The 21442-nt window shown below is 39.7% G+C and overlaps 1 protein-coding gene across 6 annotated transcripts in view; it reads left to right on the top strand.

Moving 5' to 3' along the window:
- The window catches only part of CDC42BPA (CDC42 binding protein kinase alpha), a 323204-nt gene that overhangs the window by 206050 nt on the left and 95712 nt on the right, over positions 1-21442 (top strand). For all 6 annotated transcript variants that reach the window (XM_047839756.1, XM_047839754.1, XM_047839753.1 and 3 more), the window contains one exon: positions 14001-14248. In XM_047839756.1, coding sequence (XP_047695712.1) covers positions 14001-14248 — 248 coding nt within the window. The remainder of the gene's footprint in view (positions 1-14000; positions 14249-21442) is intronic.

Below are 21442 nucleotides of genomic sequence, written 5' to 3'. Positions count from 1 at the left end.
AGCATTACCCTGATACCAAAGCCATATTAAAAACATTACAAGAAAAAAAAAAGAAAGAAAACATTACAAGAAAAGAAAATTACAGACCAGTGTTCCTGATGAACATAGATGTATATAAATCCTCAACAAAATGCTAACAAACCAAGTCCAAAATGGTATTAAAAGGATTATGCACCATGACAAATGGTTTTACTTCAGGAATCCAAGGGTAGTTCAGTTAAGAAAATAAATCACATTAATAGAACCTGAGTGGGGGGAATGATCATCTTAATTGAAGCACATTAAGTCATTTCACAAAATCCAACATCCTTTCATGAACAAAGCTCCCAGAAAACTAGGACTAGGAGGGAATGTATTCACACGATGGAAGACATTTATGAAAAGCCCACAGTTAACATCATTCTCAATGTTGAACAACCAAGAACTTTGTCCCTAACATTAGGAATGAGACAAGGATGCCCATTTTTACCACTACTATGTAACTTACACTGGCGTCTCTAGCCAGAGGAATTAGACAAGAAAAAGAAATAAAAGGCATCCAAACTGGAATGGAAAAAAGAAAGAAAAAAACCAAACACTCTCTCTGTTCATAGATCATGTGATCCTATATATTAAAATATTCAAAAAAATGCTACCAGTTTTTAGCCCAGCATATATGATGCTTGGAAGACACTATGTTTGAACAAGTTAAAAGCTGAATAAATCAAAAAAATCAACAACTCTTCTTACACCTGCAAGAGACGTGACATCACAGGATAAGCCGCTGCTCTTACATTTGGAGATGTGGACAGGTAAATACAGAGAATCACAATTTACCAGAATAGAAACCTTTGTAGGAATCAGTGCCAGTGTATGGAAACCTGTACTATAACTGAAAGATCGTTGGAGGTTCGGTGTGGACAAGTCTAAGAGATAAAATCTCCAGAGAACATAGTCATTGGCAGGATCCCACACTTCTGTGAGTTTTACTTCCTGGACCTTGACCGGGTTCTCACAGTGAACATCAGAGAAGAGTCCCCTTATGCTAACAGTAATGGGAACCATTTTGAAATACGCCAGAGCATCCTGTTCGTCTTAACATGGTCTGCTCTCTGGAGAAACTTTTCAACCAGAGCTTAACTTGCTGGAGTTTATCAGAGCCTGATGAACTTGAGAGAAGGAAAACATCCAATTCCAGCCTGCTCTGGTCATCCTGCCCAAACTAAGGGGGAGATAAAAGCTGACAGGGTTTACAGTGTATGGTCCAGAGACACCAGCTCAATAAAAGACTGGTGTCTACTCCTAGGACTGTAGAACACTTCCCCTCGCCCCACAACTCGCCACCACATTACTAAAAGCCTGTTTACGGCATTCCTTTATGCACAACATCGTGTGTGCCTATCAACAAAAAATTACAAGATATACTGAAAGGCAGAAAATACAGTTGGAAGAGATAGAGCAAGCATCAGAACCAGACTCAGACATGGCAGAGATGTTGAAATATGAGACTGGGAGTTTAAAACTATGATTGAGGGGCGCCTGGGTGGCGCAGTCGGCTAAGCGTCCGACTTCAGCCAGGTCACAATCTTGCGGTCCGTGAGTTCGAGCCCCGCGTTGGGCTCTGGGCTGATGGCTCAGAGCCTGGAGCCTGTTTCCGATTCTGTGTCTCCCTCTCTCTCTGCCCCTCCCCCGTTCATGCTCTGTCTCTCTCTGTCCCCAAAATAAAATAAACGTTGAAAAAAAAATTTAAAAAAAAAAACTATGATTGATTGGTATGCTGAGGACTCTAGTGGGTAAAGTAGAGAGCATGGAAGAATACATGAACAAGGTAAAAACAGAGATGGAAATTCTAAGAATCAAAAAGAAATGCTAGACATAAAAAATACTGTAACAGAAATTAACAATGTCTTGGGATGCTGGCTGGCTCAGTTTGAAGAACATGTAAACTCTTGATGTTGGGGTCATAAATACAAGCCCCACGCTGAGTGTAGAGATTACTAAAAATAAATAAATTAATTAAAAAAAAAAAAAAAAAGCCTCTACTACAAAGCTGTAATCACCAAGATGGTATGGTATTAGCACAAAAACAGACACATAGACCAATGGAATAGAATAGAGAACCTAGAATTGGACCCACAAATGTATGGCCAGCTAATCTTTGGCAAAACATGAAAGAGCATCCAATGGAAAAAAGACAGTCTCTTTAGCAAACGGTGCTGGGAGAACTGGACAGCAACATGCAGAAGAATAAAACTAAACCACTTTCTTATACACAGAGATAAACTTAAAATGGATGAAAGACCTGAATGTGAGACAGGAAATCATCAAAATCCTAGAGGAGAAAGCAGGCAACAACCTCTTTGACCTCAGCTGCAGCAATTTCTTACTCGACCCATCTCCAAAGGCAAGGGAATTAAAAGCAAAAAGGAACTATTGGGACCTCATCAAGATAAAAGGCTTCTGGGGGCGCCTGGGTGGCGCAGTCGGTTAAGCGTCCGACTTCAGCCAGGTCACGATCTCACGGTCCTTGAGTTCGAGCCCCGCGTCAGGCTCTGGGCTGATGGCTCGGAGCCTGGAGCCTGTTTCCGACTCTGTGTCTCCCTCTCTCTCTGCCCCTCCCCCGTTCATGCTCTGTCTCTCTCTGTCCCAAAAATAAATAAACATTGAAAAAAAAAAAAAAAAAAAAGATAAAAGGCTTCTGCACTGCAAAGGAAACAATCAACAAAACTAAAAGGCAACTGACAGAATGGGAAAAGATATTTGTAAATGACATATCGGATAAAAGGCTAGTGTCCAAAATCTATAAAGAACTTACCAAACTCAACACCTGAAAAACAAATAATCCAGTGAAGAAATGGGCAGAAGACATGAATAGACACTTTTCCAAAGAAGACATCCAGATGGCCAACCGACACATGAAAAGATGCTCAACGTCCCTCATCATCAGGGAAGTACAAATCAAAGCCACACTGAGCTATCACCTCACTCCAGTGGCTAAAATCAGAGTGGCTAAAATCAACAACTCAGGAAACTACAGATGCTGGTGAGGATGTGGAGAAAGGGGAACCCTCTTGCATTGTTGGTGGGAATACAAACTGGTGCAACTGCTCTGGAAAACAGTGTGGAGGTTCCTCAAAAAACTAAAATTAGAGCTACCCTATGAGCCAGCAATAGCACTACTAGGAATTTACCCAAGGAATACAGAAGTGCTGATGCATAGGGGCACGTGTACCCCAATGTTATAGCAGCATCTTCAACAATAGCCAAATTATGGAAAGAGCCTAAATGTCCATCAACTGACAAATGGATAAAGATGTGGTTTATATATAACAACAGGATACTACTTGGCAATGAGAAAGAATGAAATCTGGCCATTTGTAGCAATGTGGATGGAACTGGAGGGTATCATGCTCAGTGACAGAAGTCAGTCAGAGAAGGACAGATACCGTATGTTTTCACTCATATGTGGATCTTGAGAAACTGAACAGAAGACCATGGGGGAAGGGAAGGGGGAAAAATAGTTACAGAGAGGGAGGGAGGCAAACCATAAGAGACTCTTAAATACAGAGAACAAACTGAGGGTTGATGGGGGTGTTGGGGGAGAGAGGAAAGTGGGTGATGGGCATTGAGGAGGGCGCTTGTTGGGATGAGCACTGGGTTTTGTATACAAGCCAGTTAGACAATAAATTATATTCATTTAAAAAAAGAAACAAAAATAATCTTTAATGGGCATAGCTGAGGAAAGACTCTGAGCATGAGGATATCTAAATAGAAACTGACCGAACTGGAAGGCGGAGAGAAAAACAGTGGAAAAAAACACCACCAGAAGAGACTATGCAAGTGCTGTGGAACAACTATAAAAGTTGTGACACGTCCAATGGGACTATCAGAATGAGAAGAAAGAGAGGAACAGCAGAAATATTTGAAACAACAGTGACTGAGAACTTCCCCAAATTAGTATCAGACACCAAACCCCAGATCCAGGAAGCTCAGAGAATACCAAGCAGGATAAATGCCCAAAGAACTACACCTAGAGATACCATTTTCGAAGGACAGAAAGTCAAAATAAAGAAAAATCCTAAAAGCGAGAGCAAACAAAACAAAACAAAACAAAAAAACACACTACCTTATCTGTAGAGGATGTAAGACAAGGATTACAGCTGACTTCTCAGAAACCCATGCGAACAAGATGAGAGTGGAGTGAAATATTTAAAGTGTTGCGAGAAAAAATTAACCTAGAATTCTGTACCCTATGAAATTACCCTTCAAAAGTGAAAGAAAAATAAGGACTTTCTGAGTCAAAAATGTAAGGAATTTGTTGCCAGTAAACCTCCTTGCAAGAAATGTTAAAAGGAGTTATCTGGAGAGAAGGAAAATTACATAGGTCAGAAACTTGTATTTACATAAAGAAAAAGCATCAGAGGGGTGCCTGGGTGGCTGTCGGTCAAGCATCCAGCTTCAGCTCAGCTCATGATCTCACAGTTGGTGAGTTCGAGGCCTGTGTCAGGCTTTGCGTTGATATCACCGAGCCTGCTTCGGATTCTCTGTCTCCCTCTCTCTCAAAAATATTTTTTTAGGGGCGCCAGGGTGGCGCAGTCGGTTAAGCGTCCGACTTCAGCCAGGTCACGATCTCGCGGTCCGTGAGTTTGAGCCCCGCGTCAGGCTCTGGGCTGATGGCTCAGAGCCTGGAGCCTGCTTCCGATTCTGTGTCTCCCTCTCTCTCTGCCCCTCCCCCGTTCATGCTCTGTCTCTCTCTGTCCCCAAAATAAATAAATGTTGAAAAAATAAAATAAATAAATAAATAAATAAATAAATAAAAATTAAAAAATAAAAATAAATTAAAAAAATAAAATATTTTTTTAATGTTTATTTATTGAGAGAGACAGAGTGTGAGCAGAGGTGGGGCAGAGAGAGAGGGAGACACAGAATCCAAAGCAGCCCCCCAGGCTCCGAGCTGTCAGCACAGAGCCCGACGCGGGGCTCGAACCCACCAACCGCGAGATCATGACCTGAACTGAAGTTGGACGCTTAACCGACGGAGCCACCCAGGCGCCCCTCAAAAATAAATATTAAAAAAAGTTAAAGAAAAAGCGTCAGAGAAGGAATAAGGTAAAATAAATTTAAAATTTTATTTTTCTTAATCTAATACTTAAAAATAATAATGTGTTTGATTATATGTGCATACACACATGCTTCTATATGCTTGTATAAAACTGAAATGAATGAAAACAATGATCTAGAGGATAGGAGGGAGGAATTGAGATTATTTCATTTTAAAGTATTTGCACTACGCGTGAAGTGGTAGAATATATTTTGAAAACAGACTTGAACTGGTTGTAAATAGATATTGCAAACTATAGCACAACCACTAAAAAGGAAGTGTAACATATCCCCAGAGCAGAGAGAAAATGGGATCATATCAAGCACTTGATTAAAACCAAGACAGAAGAGGAGTAGAAGACAAAAATAGGAATAAAGAACACGGACAATAAATAGAAAAACAGTAGCAAATATAGTAGATATGAATCCAAAAATATCAATAATCACTTAGAATGTCAATGGCCTAAGTACACCAGTTACAAAAGAGATTGTGGGGTGCCTAGATGGCTCAGTCAGTTAAGCATCTGACTTCAGCTCAGGTCATGATCTTGCAGCTCATGAGTTTGAGCCCTGTTGTTGGGCTCTATGCTGACAGCTCAGAGCCTGGAGCCTGCTTCAGATTCTGTGTCTCCCTCTCTCTCTGTCCCTCACCCACTCATGTTCTCTCTCTCTCTCTCTCTCTCTCTCTCTCTCTCTCTCAAAAATAAACATTAAAAAATTTTTGAAATAAATAAAAAACCCCAGAGATTGTGTCAGATAGGATAAAAATATCGAACTATATATTATCTATAAGAAGCCCACTTTAAATATAGAGGCAGATATAGATTAAAAGTAAATAGATGGAGAAAGCTATACCATGCTAGCACCAATTAAAAGAAAGCAGGAGTAGCTATATTAATTTCAAAGTGGAGTTCAGAGTAACAAAAGTTTTTAGGAATAAAAAGGGTATCGGATAACGATAAAGGAATCAGTTCTCCAAGAAGACATAACAGGACTTAACATGTATGCATGTAACAAAGCAGCATCAAAATGCATGAAGCAAAAACTGTTAGCACTGCAAAGAAAAATAGATGACTATACTATTCTACTTGGAAACTTCCACACCCCTGTTGCAGAAATGAACAAGTCCAGGAGATGTAAAGTCAGTAAGGACATGGGTGAACTCAACACCATGATCAATCATTAAGGCAGCTGCCTTATGCCAGCTAACATTATACTTATTGCTGAGAAACTTGACACTTTTTCACTAAGATCCAGAGCATGGTGAAGATGTACCTTTCACCACTGCCTCTCAATGTTGTATTGGACGTCCTAGCTAATGCAGTAAGACAAGAAGGCAAAATAAGAGGTATGTGGATTGTGAAAGAAGATGTAAAACTGTCTGTTCAGAGGCGACATGATCGTCTAATGAAAAACATTGATGAAAGAACTGGAACTAATTAGACATTATAGGAAGGTTGCAGGATACAAGATTAATACACAAAAGCCAATTGCTTTCCTATACAACAGCCTTGAACAAGTGGAAACTGAAATTTGAAGCTCAACACTATTAATAATAATACCCACAAAAGTGAAATATTTAGGTACAAATTTAATAAAATGTGCATTAGACCTATATGGGGAAAACTATAAAACTCTGATAAAGGAAATAAAAGAACTAGATAAATGGAGAGACATTCCATTTTGTGGATAAGAAGATTCAGTATCATGAAGATGTAAGTTCTTCCCATCTTGGTCTGTAGATTTAATGCATTCCCAGTCAAAATCCCAACTAGTCCTTTTGTGGATATCATCAAACTAAATATAAGGTTTGTTTAGAGACAAAAGACCTAGAATAGCCAGCACCGTATTGAAGGAAAAGAATACAGTTGGAAGACTGACTGCCTGACTTCAAGACTTATTATAAACATGCAGTAATCAAGACACTGAATGAATATTCATAGGAGTCATTTTTAACAAAGGAGGAAGGGCAATACAGTGGAGTAAAGATTGTCTTTTCAGCAGATAGTGCTGAACAACTAGACATCCACATAATGAATGAATGAATGAATGAATGAATGAATGAAACTTACAGCCTTTACAAAAACCAACTCGAAATGGATCGCAGACCTAAATGTAAAACCTAAAACTAAAACACTGCTGGAAGATAACATAGGAGAAGACCTACATGACCTTTGGTAGGACAGTGACTTCTTACATACGGCACCAAAGACACAATCTGTGAAATAAAGACTTGATACGCTAGACTTAATTGAAATTAAAATTTTCTGGGGTACCTGGGTGGCTCAGTCGGGTAAACATCCGGTCCGACCTCGGTTCAAGTCATGATCTCACAGCTCATGAGTTTGAGCCCTGCATCAGGCTCTGTCTCTCTCTCTCTCTTTCCAAAACAAATAAACATTTAAAAAACTAAATAAAAAAAAAAAATTAAAATTTTCTGCTCTGCAAAAGACTGTCATGCAAAATATAGAGAAAACTTTTAAGACTTAGTAGACAACAGATGACCCCAGCGTTGCAAAACCAATCTTCAGTAATTAGCTGTGTGCCTGTAAGTCAGCAATGAACAATCCACAAAGGAAATTGTGAAAGCAATTTCAATTATAGTAGCAGCTAAAAGAATAAAGTTCCTTAGAATAAATTTGACCAAGAAGGTTAAAGACTTGTGTACTGAAAATTACAAAACATTGCTGAAAGATATTAAAGGAGACATAGTAAATGGAAAGACATACTACATTTATGGATAGGATGACTTAATATTGTTTGGATGTCATTGTTACCCAAAGCGATGTACAGGTTCATTACAGTTGCTAGTGAAGTTCCAATAGCCCTTTCTGCAGAAATGGAAAATAGAATCCTAAAATTCATATACAATTTCAGGTGGCCCCAAGTAGCCAAACAATCATGAAAAAGAAAAATGGAATTGGAGAACTCAGACTTCCCAGTTTCAGAACTTACTACAAAGTTACAGTAACAAAAAGCGTGTGGTACTGGCCTAAGAATAGAAACACAGGCCACTGGAATAGCATGAAGAGTGGAGAAATGAACTCCTGCATCTATGGCCATGTGCTTTTTGACATCGTACTAAATCTATTCAATCTATTCAATCTATGTGCCAAGACAACTGTATTTCTGCACGCAAAGAAATTTGGATCCCTAGCTCTTGCTGTATAAAACAATTTATTCAAAATGGATCAACCTGAATATAAGAGCTACAGCCATAAAACTCTTGAGGAAAACACTGGGGTAACTGTTCATGACCGTGGCATGGACTCAGATATGACACTGAAAACCTAAGCAAAAAAAAAAAAAAAAAAAAATCGATAAATTGGACTTCATCAAAATAAAAACTTGTGTGCATTACATCAAAGGACATTTTTAAAGGAATGAAAGAAATCATCTGCAAATTAAGTAGGAGTTTGATATCCAGAATATATAAACAAATCCTACAAATCCTACAGTTGAACAACAAAAAGCAAATTACTCAATCAAAACACGGGCAGGGGCATCTGGGTGGCTCAGTCGGTTGAGCATCCGACTTTGGTTCAGGTCATGATCTCACAGTTTGTGAGTTCGAGCCCCATGTCAGGCTCTATGCTGACAGCTCAGAGCCTGGAGCCTGCTTCTGACTCTGTGTCTCCTCTCTGCCCCTCCCATGCTCATGCGTTCACGCACGTGCTCTCTCTCTCTCTCTCTCTCTCAAAAATAAATAAACATTAAAAAAAAGGGCAAATAACTTGAGTAGACATTTCTCCAAAGAAGATATTTTAATAGCACATAAGCCCATGAAAAGACATTCAACATCTTGAAGTTAAAAACCTCAAGATACCACTCCATACCTACTAGGATGGCTAAAATAGGGGGTTAAAAAGAAACAGGTGTTTGCAAGCATGTTAAAAGTTTGGTGGTTCCTCAGAAAGGGAAACATAGAGTTAGCCATATGACCCAACAATTCACCTCCTACGTACTGTACCCTAAAGAATTGCAAGAGGGACTCAGACAGATAGTTTTTACACCAGTGTTCTTTGAAACATTATTACAGTAGCCAAAAGGTGGAAACAATCAAGTGTCCATCAACAGATGGACAGAAGCAAATGTATTTATATACAATGGAATATCATTCAGCCCTCAAAAGGGAGGACTCTTGATATATGCTCCAGCATGGATGAGCCTTGAACATATTATGCTAAGTGAGAAATGCCAGACCAAAAAGAACAAATGCTGTATGACTCTACTTGGATGAAGTATCTAGAATAGGCAAATTCATTGAGATAAAAAGCAGAATTGAGGTTACCAGGGGCTGGGTAGAGTGGGTAATGGGGAATTATTCTTTAGTGGTTTTAGTGGTTGTAGAGAATTTCTCTTTGGGATATTGAAAAAGTTTGTGGTCATGGTTGCACAACATTCTGAATGTAACACCTACTAAGCTCTATGCTTAAAATGGTTAAAATGGCAGAACTTTATGGGCTATGTGTTTCACCGCTAACACAATATCCATAAGCCATTGAATTGTACACTTTAAATGGTATGGTATGTGAATAGTAGCTCAATCAGGCTGTTAAAAAAAAAATACTTTTCAGTTGTTGTGACCATATGCTACAAGAGCTTTTCACCCTGTTGTGTTAGTTTGCTGGGGCTGCCACAGATCACCACAAACTGGGTGGCCTCAAAAACCGGAACTTATTGTCCCAATTATCGCAACTAGATGCTCGAAAGCAGTGCTGGTGGGGTGGTGATAGTTTGCGTTCCTTGGTTTATGTATCACCTGGATCTCTGCCTTCTTTCTGTGTGCAAGATTGTGAGTCCAGATTTCTTTTTATAAGGACACAGTTATATTGGAATAGGGCCCGTCCTAATGACCTCATTTTAAGTCAGTTACCTCTGTAAAGACCCTACTTTTATTTTTTTTCCAACATTATTGAGATACGATTGACTAATACAAATTGTGTATACTTAAGGTATAAAATGTAATATTTAGGTATACGTATACATTGTGAAATATGTACCACAGCGAGCTGATTAACATAGCCTCACTTATCTTTGTTTTTTTTTTTTTAGTCTGAGAACAGTTAAGATCCACCCTCTTAGAAATTTCCAGTATACGATACAGTATTGTTAACTGTGTTCACCCTGCTTCACGTCAGATCTCCAGAACTTATTCATCCTACATGTGTGAAATTTCTGTACCCTTTGACCCACATTTCCCCATTCCCTCACTGTCCCAGCCATGGACAACCGCCATTAGATTGCACATAGGTCAGATCAGACGGTATTTGAGACCATATTTTAAAATATGATCATATTCTGAGATACTAGTGGTGGTTAGTGCCTTAACATGAATTTTGGAAGGACACAATTCAACCTTTAACACATGGATTTTTCACTTGAAAGTACAACACAAGCATTTACACTCGTTATGTAACTATCACAAACAACCTTCATGATTATGGAAAAATATCCAGTCATTCAATCCTCTGCTATTAAATATTTATCTTTCACTTTTGCAGTATTACCATGAACGCTTTTGTGCCCTGCTTTTTTAAATATTATTTCTTAGAACGGATACCTAGAAATGAAATTGTCAAATCACTTCAAGGCACTTGGTATGGGCCACAAATTGTTGCAAGTATAAGAGGCATTTCTTGCTTTATTAGTAGATTGTTTATTAATCACTTTTTCTTTGTGGATTATTGCTTTAAGTCATTTGCCTTTTTAATTTTATGGTCTGAATTTTTCTCTTACAGTTCATATAAACCCTTTGCATAGCGAGAAAGCATATTTCTTAGTTTTTCCACAACTATTTATGAATTTATCATTTGCCCTTTAATTTTGGTCTTGTTTCCTTTTCAAATTACAGATTTGTTCTCATTTTTGTGAATGTTTCTTTTATTGCTTCAAAGCTTGGCTTATCCTTTGTTCACAGTTTGTTAAGCATGTAATTCTGCCTTTTCCTGCACGTTTCTATTGGGTCTAAAAATATTTAACTCGGCGCCTGGGTGGCTCAGTCGATTAAGCGTCCGACTTCGGCTCAGGTCATGATCTCGTGGTTCATGAATTCGAGCCCCGTGTCGGGCTCTGCACTGACAGCTTAGAGCCTGGAGCCTGCTTCAGATCCTGTGTCTCCCTCTCTCTCTCTGCCCCTCCCCTGCTCATGTTCTATCTCTCTCAAAAATAAATAAAACTTTTAAAAATAAGATTTATATAGTATGTTTTAATATCTGAAAAGAATATTCTTCTCTCTCCCTCTTTACTCCTTTTTTCCTCCAGGATTTTCTTTGGCATTTTTCCAAGTGTATTTTTCCTATGTACTGGGAACTGTTGTCTCCACCTGCCACCCCTGCGTCATTTCCCGTATTTAATTTTTTAATTATATTTACAAGGAATATAATATGATAAATATTAAGTACATATGCATTTAATCTTTTCTTTCACGTAGTTGGTATTTTTCTATATTGTTTCAAGTCTTCTTTAAGGTCTGTTATAAAGACTTGTCCTTTCTTCATGTAATATTCAGATAAATTACTCGCTATTGTTATTCCTCACATGTGTGTATTCGATTCTGATCATTTTTGTTTGATTGTTTTTAAAACAGTGAAATTTTTTGCTGTGTTTTATTCTTGCTCATTCCACTCTCCAGAAGTACTGCCGATTTGTGTTTATCTTACATGCAGTTGCTTTACTCAGCTTTAGCAGTTCTGCCACTTTTTAATGGATTTATTTACATTTTCTGGGCGAACAATTATATGGAAATTATAGTGGTTTTATCACTTTCCTTTCTAATAACTTCTTGTGACTGTTGCACACGTTCCTTGGTCAAACAGAATATTTAAAAACTACTACATAAGAGATCATGGAAGGCACCCTTTCCGTTATTATTATTTCTAAATCTTTGTATTTCTGGTGCTTCACCAGTAGGTATTACTTTGATAGCTGAAAAGGGGGCACTTTTTAAGGTAGGAGAATTACTTTATTGTTTTTTGTTTTATCATGGGACTTGGGGTGGTATTTGCAATTGGTATTGGATGTTATCAAATACATTTGGGCATGGGTACCTACTGAGATTATCATATGGGTTTATTTTAATGGAATCCATTAAAGTAATGCAATTTTTTTGCATTTACTAATAAATTTACTAATATTAAATTACCTTCAGTACCTGCAAGAAGACGTGTTCTTTTGTGGTAGATAGTGTCTTTTTTATATACGGTTTCGTTTCATCAGCATTAAAAATTTTTTTTGGTAATATTTATATATTTTGGGGAGAGAGAGAAAGAGAGAGAACATGAGTGTGGGAGAGGCAGAGAGAGAGACAGAATCCGAAGCAGGCTCCAGGCTCTGAGCTGTCAGCACAGAGCCCGACCCGGGCTCGAACTCACAGACCGTGAGATCATGACCTGAGCCGAAGTTCGGACTCTCGACCAACCAACTGAGCCACCCAGGCACCCCTACTTCATTGGCATTTGATTTGATTTTTTTTTTTTTTTTCTGACATCCTTATCAACAAGTGACTTGAGCCCATGACTTTCTTTGGTGGTATCTTTGGTAGTTTTTGACGTCAGGGTAGTTTTTGCTCGAAACTTCAGCGCGTGCTGCTGCTCTGCCAACAGCAAACTGTACGAAACAGAGCAGCAGACCGAAATGTTCTTGAGGGGACTCTGAAAATGAAGAGGTAAGCGGTCAGTGCCGCAGATGTCAATCTCGGCATCGTTTTTGCGGAGATGCGTACGCTCCAGAATCTGACTTGCTGCGGCTCTTCCCAGTTTTCCCAGCGCAGTGTGCACCAGGCTGCCCCCAGAAACTGCTGGCATCTGGGTCTTGCGTGTGGGAGGCACGCACGGCGTGAGTAGTTTTGTAGTAAACGGTTAAATATTCCAGTGGATACCCCAGAGACATTTCTCCCACCCAGTGGATGTCTTTGGTTTTGTGTTTTTGGGTTTTTGTTTTTTTTTTTAAAAAAAAGGTAGGCATCTCAAATGTGAAGAAGTTAGGATAGTTTTCTTTCAACTTTAAATCAACTACTGTTGACAGTTTTTCTGCCCTTAATACTGTTTTCAAAACAAGAGACACTGTCCTCTAAGGGCATGATTCCCTGCTGTCACTAAACGTACACCCGTAGGTCCTTTGGGTTTTAAAAGGTTTATTGTTGAACACCTGGGAGAACAGATAGCTTATAACCAAGTAGTAGAAAAGTTACAAAGCTCAGGAGGTCTTAAACAGTCATCATCTCTGTTTTCTTTACCCTTTAGCCACTGTCCGGAAGAAGCTTTGGACTTTGCATTTTCCTTTCACCTTATTATTGAAAAGACATTTCATCCTAATTTCTAACAGGGTGGCTTTTGGCTAAATTTCTCATCCCTGATGCCCTACCTAAATGCCAAGAGACTGTCATTTTTTCCAATGGTTGTGAAGATGTTTGATTAGACCTTTGTCCTTCTCCCTGGACCGTTGGAGAAGCCCCTCTCTCCTTTGTGTACATTCTAGCTTTGCCATTCCCTTCCCCAGATTTGTCTCTTCTAAAGACATTTGCACGTTCATAATCCTTTATTGGTCCCACATCAGAAATAAGCCGTGGTTAGATTTCTCCCTCACTCCATACACCAGCAATAATTGTGTATAAATTAGAAATTTAAATATCAGCAAATAACTATATAAGTGCCAACGGAAGTTATAGATAAATATATAATCTTGGTAGGAAGAAGGCCGTAAAATACGACAACAATAAGGGAATGTATATACGGAGACCAATATTTGCAACATAAGGCTGGCAAAAGGTTAATAGCCTTAATAAAGAAAGTTGTTTTATGTGATGATGTACAAAAGTAACATTCAGTTATATGAACAGTTCTTTGCATTACAGAAAGACGTTATAATTGGCATTTTGTTACTCATATAGATGAACCAATTTTTTGTTATTACTTCTATAGCAAAAACAAATTAGTTACTCACCAGGACTGTGCAGCATAGAACATCAGCAAGAGATCACCAAACTAAAGACTGATTTAGAAAAGAAAAGTATCTTTTATGAAGAAGAATTGTCTAAAAGAGAAGGAATACACGCCAATGAAATTAAAAACCTGAAGAAAGAACTTCATGATTCAGAAGGCCAGCAACTTGCTCTCAACAAGGAAATTTTGATTTTGAAAGACAAATTGGAAAAAAACAGGAGAGAGAGGTAAGCATCGAGTTATCTACCCCTCCCGTCAGTATCTGGTGAATGCCTGCGGTGTGCCAGGGACCGGAGATACGCAGGCAGTGCACGTATCGCAAAGTCCAGATTAGTCACCCGAGGATGACAGGGGGTCGGGAAACCAGCGGGATGGTGTAAGTGTGAGCGGAAGGGCAGGTGCAGCCCTCGCAGAGGCACGGGAGGTAACTTTGGTATGTCTAGGTTTTCTGGACTAAATTCTAGCCAAGACCAAAGAAATAGAAAATATCTAACTGTGGAAGGGAGTCCATTAAGTGCCAAGATGGAGAGGGGAAGGGGAACAGGGCACGTTCCGAAGATGAAGGCTGTTCCCTACGGTGGAGCCACAGATGAGAGGGTGAGGAGCGGGGCTGGAGAGGGAAGTGGAGGCAAGGTCACGAAGGAGGAAGGAATTTGGACTTCGTGCCGAGGCCGTTGAAGGCAGGTGACAGGGCGGTACTCGTGGTCCCGTGTGGAGTGGGACAGGCGGGAGCAGATGGCAAGGAGGAACCTGGCAGCGAGAGATGAGCAGGACCGCAGGTGCTGACCGGGCAGGTGGGGGGAAGCGTGTGGGCTCAGAAGGTCCCGGAGAGCCAGAACCTGGGTGCCATAATGGCCAGGTGTGAGAAAGTGCCAGGATTTTAGGCAGCCGGATGTGTGCTGTTGTCATTCTCAACTTCTATCGGAAGCCAAAGTTTATTTAGTTTGGTACATTCGCTCAGCCAGACTTTTTTAGAACCTGCTGTGGGTAAAGCAGTGTTGCAGGCACTGGGAACGTGGCAGTGGACAGACAGACAAATCTCTGTCCGTATGGAGCTTTCCTTTAGCCAGGTGAAGGGCTGTAAACAAAATAAGTAAAATATAGAATATGTTAGGTAACGATAAATGCCAGGAACAGAACATAAGGCACAGGATGGGGCCATGAGGCATTAAGGGGGCAATTAAATTGTGTATATAGGCTGGTCTGGAAAAATTGCGATGAGAAGGACTGAAGAAAGTGGGGGCATCTGTGCAGATGTAGAAGAACATTCTATGTGGAGAACAGCCTGTTAAAAAAAATAATGAGAAGGCAATACTGTGGAGACAGTAAAAAGATGAGTGGGTGCCAGGCACTGGGGGAGGGGGGCGGATGTGATGTCCAGGAGGACGCCAGGGCAGGACGTCCAGGGCAGTCTCTTGGTGTGATGCTACAGTGATGGGTATGTGCCGTTACGCACGTGTCCAAACCCTAACGTGAGCTGTGGAGTTGGAGTGATAACGACCTGCCCGATGTAAGTTCACTAACTCTAACAAATGTTCCACTCTGGCGGGGGATGATGTTGTGGGGGCTGTACCATGTTTGGGGGCGGGGAGTAGGTGGGAAATCTCTGCTATGGACCTAAAACTTTTCTAAAAAGTAAAGTCTATTAAGAAAAATAGTTTAAGGAGGCCAGTGTGGCCAAAGTAGACTTAAGGGGAAAGAATCTTAGGAGAGGACTATGAGGGGGAACAGGGCCAGATCATGTAAGGCCTTATAGCAGGTCACTTCTGGTTATTTACTCTGAGGAAAACTGATGCGGGGAGTACCGCAGGATTTTGAGTGGAAAATTGAGATATTGGGTTGTGTTTTAAAAGGGTTACTCTGACTACCTGGTTAAGAATAGTCTGACTTAGGGGCGCCCGGGTGGCTCAGTCGGTTAGACATCCGACATCAGCTCAGGTCATGATCTCACGGCTCGTGAGTTCAAGCCTCACGTCAGGCTCTGAGCTGTCAGCACAGAGCCTGCTTCAGATCCTCTGTCTCCTTCTCTTTCTGCCCCTCTCCTCTCCTCTCCTCTCCTCTCCTCTCCTCTCCTCTCCTCTCCTCTCCTCTCTTCTCCTCTCCTCTCTCTTTCCCTCAAAAATAAACAAACATTAAAAAAAAAAAAGTCTGACTTCGATAAGAGGAGAAAAGCCCTGAACTCCTGTAGAAGGCTGTCACAGAAATCCAGGCAAAGGAGGGTGGTGACTTGGCCCAGGGTGGGGGCAGAAGTGGTGGTAAGAAACATTGGAATTCTTGTGCTCCTGAACAGTAAAGATACTGGTTTTTGTTGATGGTTTAGACGTGGGATGAGAAGGGAAGAGGAAGGACCAAGGATGGTGCTGAGGTTTGGGGCTTTAGCAATTAGGAGGATGTAGTTACCGTTTAGAAAGGAACAGGGCAAGGGACGCATGTTGGGGATGAGAGTATTACCGGGAGTTCATTTTAAACAAGTTCCGTTTGAGATGTGTATTAGGCACCCACGTGGAGATGTCACACAGGCCGTTGGACAGATCAGCTGGATTTTAAGGCTAGAAATAAAATCCTAGGAGTATTAGATCACTCACATGGTATTTAAAGCAGTGAGACTACTTGAGATCCCTTAGCAGTTGGTATAGATGGCACAAAGGTCCGGCACTGAGCCCTGGCGTGCTCTGATCTTTGGAAGTTGGTTAATGAGGAAGAAACAGCAAAGTGGCCAGCAAGGACGATGGGAAGAAGACCCAACAAATTTGGTGTCCTGGAGACCATGTGATGAAAGCATATCGAGTCTGTCTTCTATACGTTAAACAAGATGAGGTATGAATTAAGTAAGATGAGGCCCAAACAATGATCATTGAATTTAACATTAGGAAGCTCGTTGGTAACTCTGATAAGAACAATTTCCGTGGAACAGGAGGGGCAAAAACCCCACAGCGGGAACCAAAACTAGGAGGAGAGCGATTGGAACCAGAAATGTGGGACAACAGGGTTTTGAGGCGGTGGCGCGGCAGATGCCAGATTCTGTGTGGTGAGAAGCAGCTAGGCGATGAGGAAGGGATACAGCAGACTCAGGGATTCCGGGCGGCTCCCATGAGCGAGAAGGCAGAGAATTGGAAAATGAAATGTGATCTAGGGCTTAGGGGAGACTGTTCATTCTGTTCTCTTATGGAAGAGACTTCTGCTCTGTTCCGTGCTGGTGGGAAAAAGCAAGAATAATTTCACAGAAATTTTACTCTGTTTGTTTGTGTACACATTTTTTCTGAAAGGCCTCTTTGTATTTTGTCATGTTTTTGTCATTGTTCGTTGCTTGGAGTTACTTCTGAATCAAGAAAGATCCTTAAACGTGACTGAATTTCATATTTTGACTATAGATAATTTTTTAACATGGCATATTTGCTTGCACACAAGCAAAAATGGTTTCTTTTCCCAGAAGTTAGCATTTAAATTACAATTTCGTTTACACTCACTAATGTAGTAATGGAAGGGATTTTTAACATCACATTTTTAAAATCAGCCGGTACGTAGGTTCTCGGTTGACTCGGGTTCAGTTATAGGAAATTACCCAGAACAGATCCATATTGACTTTCATTTATTGCTAAGATATAAAGCGTTCCTTACAAATTTTTTTATTAAGTATAAGTTGACACTTATACTCAAGTGTTACATTTCTTTCAGGCGTACAGCACAGCGATTCAACTTCTCTATCGGTTGCTCTGTGTTCCCCACAAGTGTAACTGCCATCTGTCACCTCACAGCAGCGTTCCAGTATCACTGTATTCCCTGTGCTGTGCCCTTTATTTCTTTACCTTATTCATTCCATAAGTGGAAGCCTATACCCCCCCACCCTGCTTCCCTCACCCGCTCCCCTCTGGAAGCCATGTGTTTGTTCTCTGTTTTTATAGGTCTCATTCTGCTTTTCGTTTGTTTGTTTATTCATTTTGTTTTTTAGATGGTACATATGAGTGAAATCACATGGTATTTGTCTTTCTCAGTTTGGCTTCTCTCACTTAACGTGATTCCCTCTAGGTCCACCCATGTTACCACAAATGGCAAGACCTCGTCCCTTTTTACGGCTGTGTAATATTCCATTGTGTGTATATACATCTTCTTTATCCATTTGTCCATTGACGCACACTTAAGTTGCTTCCGTATCTTGGCTTTGTAAATGATGCTGCAGTAAACATAAGGGTGCATATATTTTTTCAAATTAGTGTTTTCATTTTCTGTAGGTAAATAGCCAGCAGTGGAATTCCTGGATCACACGGTATATCTATTTTTAATTTTTTTGAGGGACCTCCATACTGTTTTCCGCAGTGGCTGCACCAGTTGCATTCCCACCAACAGTGCACAAGGATTCCCTTTTTTACACATCCTTGCCAACACTTATTTCTTGTCTCTCTGATTTTAGCCATTCTGACAGGTGCAAGGTGATATCTCATTGGGGTTTTGATTTGCACTTCCCTGATGGTGAATGATGTTGAGCATCTTCTCACGTGTCTGTTGACCATCTGGATGTCTTCTTTGGAAAAATGTCTATTCAAGTCCTCTTCTCCTTTGTTTTTTGTTGTTGAATTATGTAAGTTCTTTATATGTTTTGGATATTAACCCCCTATCAGACACATCATTTGGAAATATCTTCTCCCATTTAGTAGGTTGCCTTTTCATGTTGATGATGGTTTCCTTCACTGTGCAAAAGTTTGTTTTTTTTTTTTTTTATTTTGATGTAGCCCCAACAGTTTATTTTTGCTTTCATTTCCCTTTCTTAGGAGACATATCTAGAAAAATGTTGCAATGGCCAGTCAGTGTCAGAGAAAGTACTGCCTGTGCTCTCTGTTAGTATTTTTGTCAGATCTCACCTTGATGGTTTTTTTGTGTGTAGGTTGTGAGAAAGTGGCCCAGTTTCATTCTTTTGCATGCAGCTGTCCAGTTTTCCCAGCACCATTTATGGAAGAGACCGTCTTTTCCCCATTGTATATTCTTGCCTTCTTTGTCATAGATTAATTGAGCACGTAAGCTTGGGTTTATTTCTGGGATCTCTGTTCCGTTGATTTAGGTGTCTGTTTTTGTGCCAGTAGCAAACTGTTTTAATCACTACAGCTTTGTAGCACAGCTTGAAATCTTGTAGTACACCCCCAGCTTTGTTCTTCTTCCTCAAGATTGCATTGGCTACTTGGGGTCTTTTGTGGTTCTGTACAAATTTTAGTAGTATTTGTTCAAGTTTTGTGAAAAATGCTGTTGCCATTTTCATAGGGATTGCCCTGAACTATAGATTGTTTTGGCTAGTAGGAACATTTTAGCAATATTAATTCTTCCAATCCATGAACATGGGATATCTTTCCATTTGTGTCATCTTTAGCATCCGCCCTAGTTTTCAGAGTACAGATTAGCATTTGTACAAAATGGTCTTTCACCATCTTGGTTAAGTTAATTCCCAGGTATTTATTTATTCTTGTTGGTATAATTGTAAAAGCAGTTGTTTTCTTAATTTCTGTTTATCCTACTTTGTTACTAGTGTGTTAGTGAAACACTACTGACTTCTGGGTTTTAATTTTGTATCCTGCAACCTTGCTGAATTCATTTGTTACTACTAGTAGTTTTTTTTTAGTGAAGTCTTTAGGGTTTTCTATGTATTGTATCATGTCATCTGCAAACAGTGACAGTTTAACTTCTTCCTCGCCAGTATGGGTGCCTCTTACATCTTTTCCTTTCTTTTCTTTTCTTTTCTTTTCTTTTCTTTTCTTTTCTTTTCTTTTTTCTTTTTTCTTTTCTTTTCTTTTCTCTTCTCTTCTCTTCACTTCTTTTCCGTGGGTGTGTGTGTGTGTGTGTGTGTGTGTGTGTCAGATTCCTGTGGCTAGGACTTCCAGTATTATTTATGCTGAATCAAAATAGTGAGAATGAACATCCTTGTCTTGTTCCTGACCTTAGGGGAAAAGCTCTCAATTATTCACCATTGCATTTGATGTTATTTGTGGGTTTTTCATATATGGCATTTATTATGTTGAGATATATTCCCTCTAAACCTGCTTTGCTGAAAGTTTTTAGCATGAATGGGTAGTTGAATTTTGTCAAATGCCTTTTCTGCGTCCTTTAAGATAATCATATAATTTTTATCCTTCATTTTGTTGATGTGGTATATAATGTTGACTGATTTGTGAATATGGAACCACCCTTATATTCCAGAATAAGTCCCACTTGATCATGGTGAATGATCCTTTTAATGTATTGTTGACTGCAGTTTGCTGATATTTTGTTGAACATTTTTGCATCTATGTTTATCAGGGATATTGGCCTGTGGTTTTCTTCTTTCTTTCTTTCTTCCTTTCTTTTTCTTTTTTCTTTTCTTTTCTTTTCTTTTCTTTTCTTTTCTTTTCTTTCCCTTTCCTTTCTTTTCCTTTCCTTTCCTTTCTTCCTTTTCCTTTTCCTTTTCCTTTTCTTTTTGGTGGTGTCTTTGTCTGGTTTTGGTAATGGGGTAATGCTGGCCTCATAGAATGAATTTGAAAGTTTTCTGTCCTCTTCTGTTTGTTGGAATAGTTTGAGGAGAACAGGTATTAACTCTTCTTTAAATGTCTGGTGGAATTCACATGTTAATCTATCTGGTCCTGGATTTTTATTTTTTGGTAGTGTTTTGATTATTGATTCAATATTGTTACTAGTAATTGATCTATTCAGATTTTTTGTGTCTTCCTGATATAGTTTAGAAGATTGTGTATTTCTAGGAATTAATCCATTTCTGCTAGTTTGTCCAATTTGTTGGCATATAATTTTTCATAGAATTCTCTTGATTCTTTGTATTTCTGTAGTGTCAGTTTTTCCCTTGTTTCTGATTTAATGTATTTGGGTCTTTTTATTGATGAGTCTGGGTAAGCGTTTATCAATTTTGTTTTATCTTTTCAAAGAACCAGTTCTTGGTTTCATTGTTGTTTTTTTCTGTTTTTTTTTAATCTCTATTTCATTTATTTCTTTTTTTTATTAATTTTTTTAATGTTTATTTATTTTTGAGAGAGAGAGACAGAACACAAGCGGGAGAGGGGCAGAGAGAGAGGGAGACACAGAATCTGAAGCAGGCTCCGGGCTCCGAGCTGTCAGCACAGAGCCCGACACGGGGCTCGAACCCACGAGCTGTGAGATCATGACCTGGGTCAAAGTTGGACACTTAGCCAACTGAGCCCCCTAGGCGCCCCTCTGTGTCATTTATTTCTCCTCTGATCTTCTTTATTTCCCTTCTTCTACCCACTTTGGGTTTCATTTGTCTTTTTTTCTAATTGAGGTAAAAAGTTAGATTGTTTACTTGAGCTATTTGTTTCTTCAGTTAGCCTTTATTACTGGATAGCTCCCTCTTAGAACTGCCTGTGCTGTCTCCCAAAGATTTCGGACCACTGCGTTTTCGTTGTCCTTTGTCTCCATGTATTTTTTGATGAATT

This window comes from Prionailurus viverrinus, chromosome F1 (genome assembly GCF_022837055.1).
Source record: "Prionailurus viverrinus isolate Anna chromosome F1, UM_Priviv_1.0, whole genome shotgun sequence".
NCBI lineage: Eukaryota > Metazoa > Chordata > Mammalia > Carnivora > Felidae > Prionailurus > Prionailurus viverrinus.
This window is presented reverse-complemented; position numbering and strand designations above follow the sequence as displayed.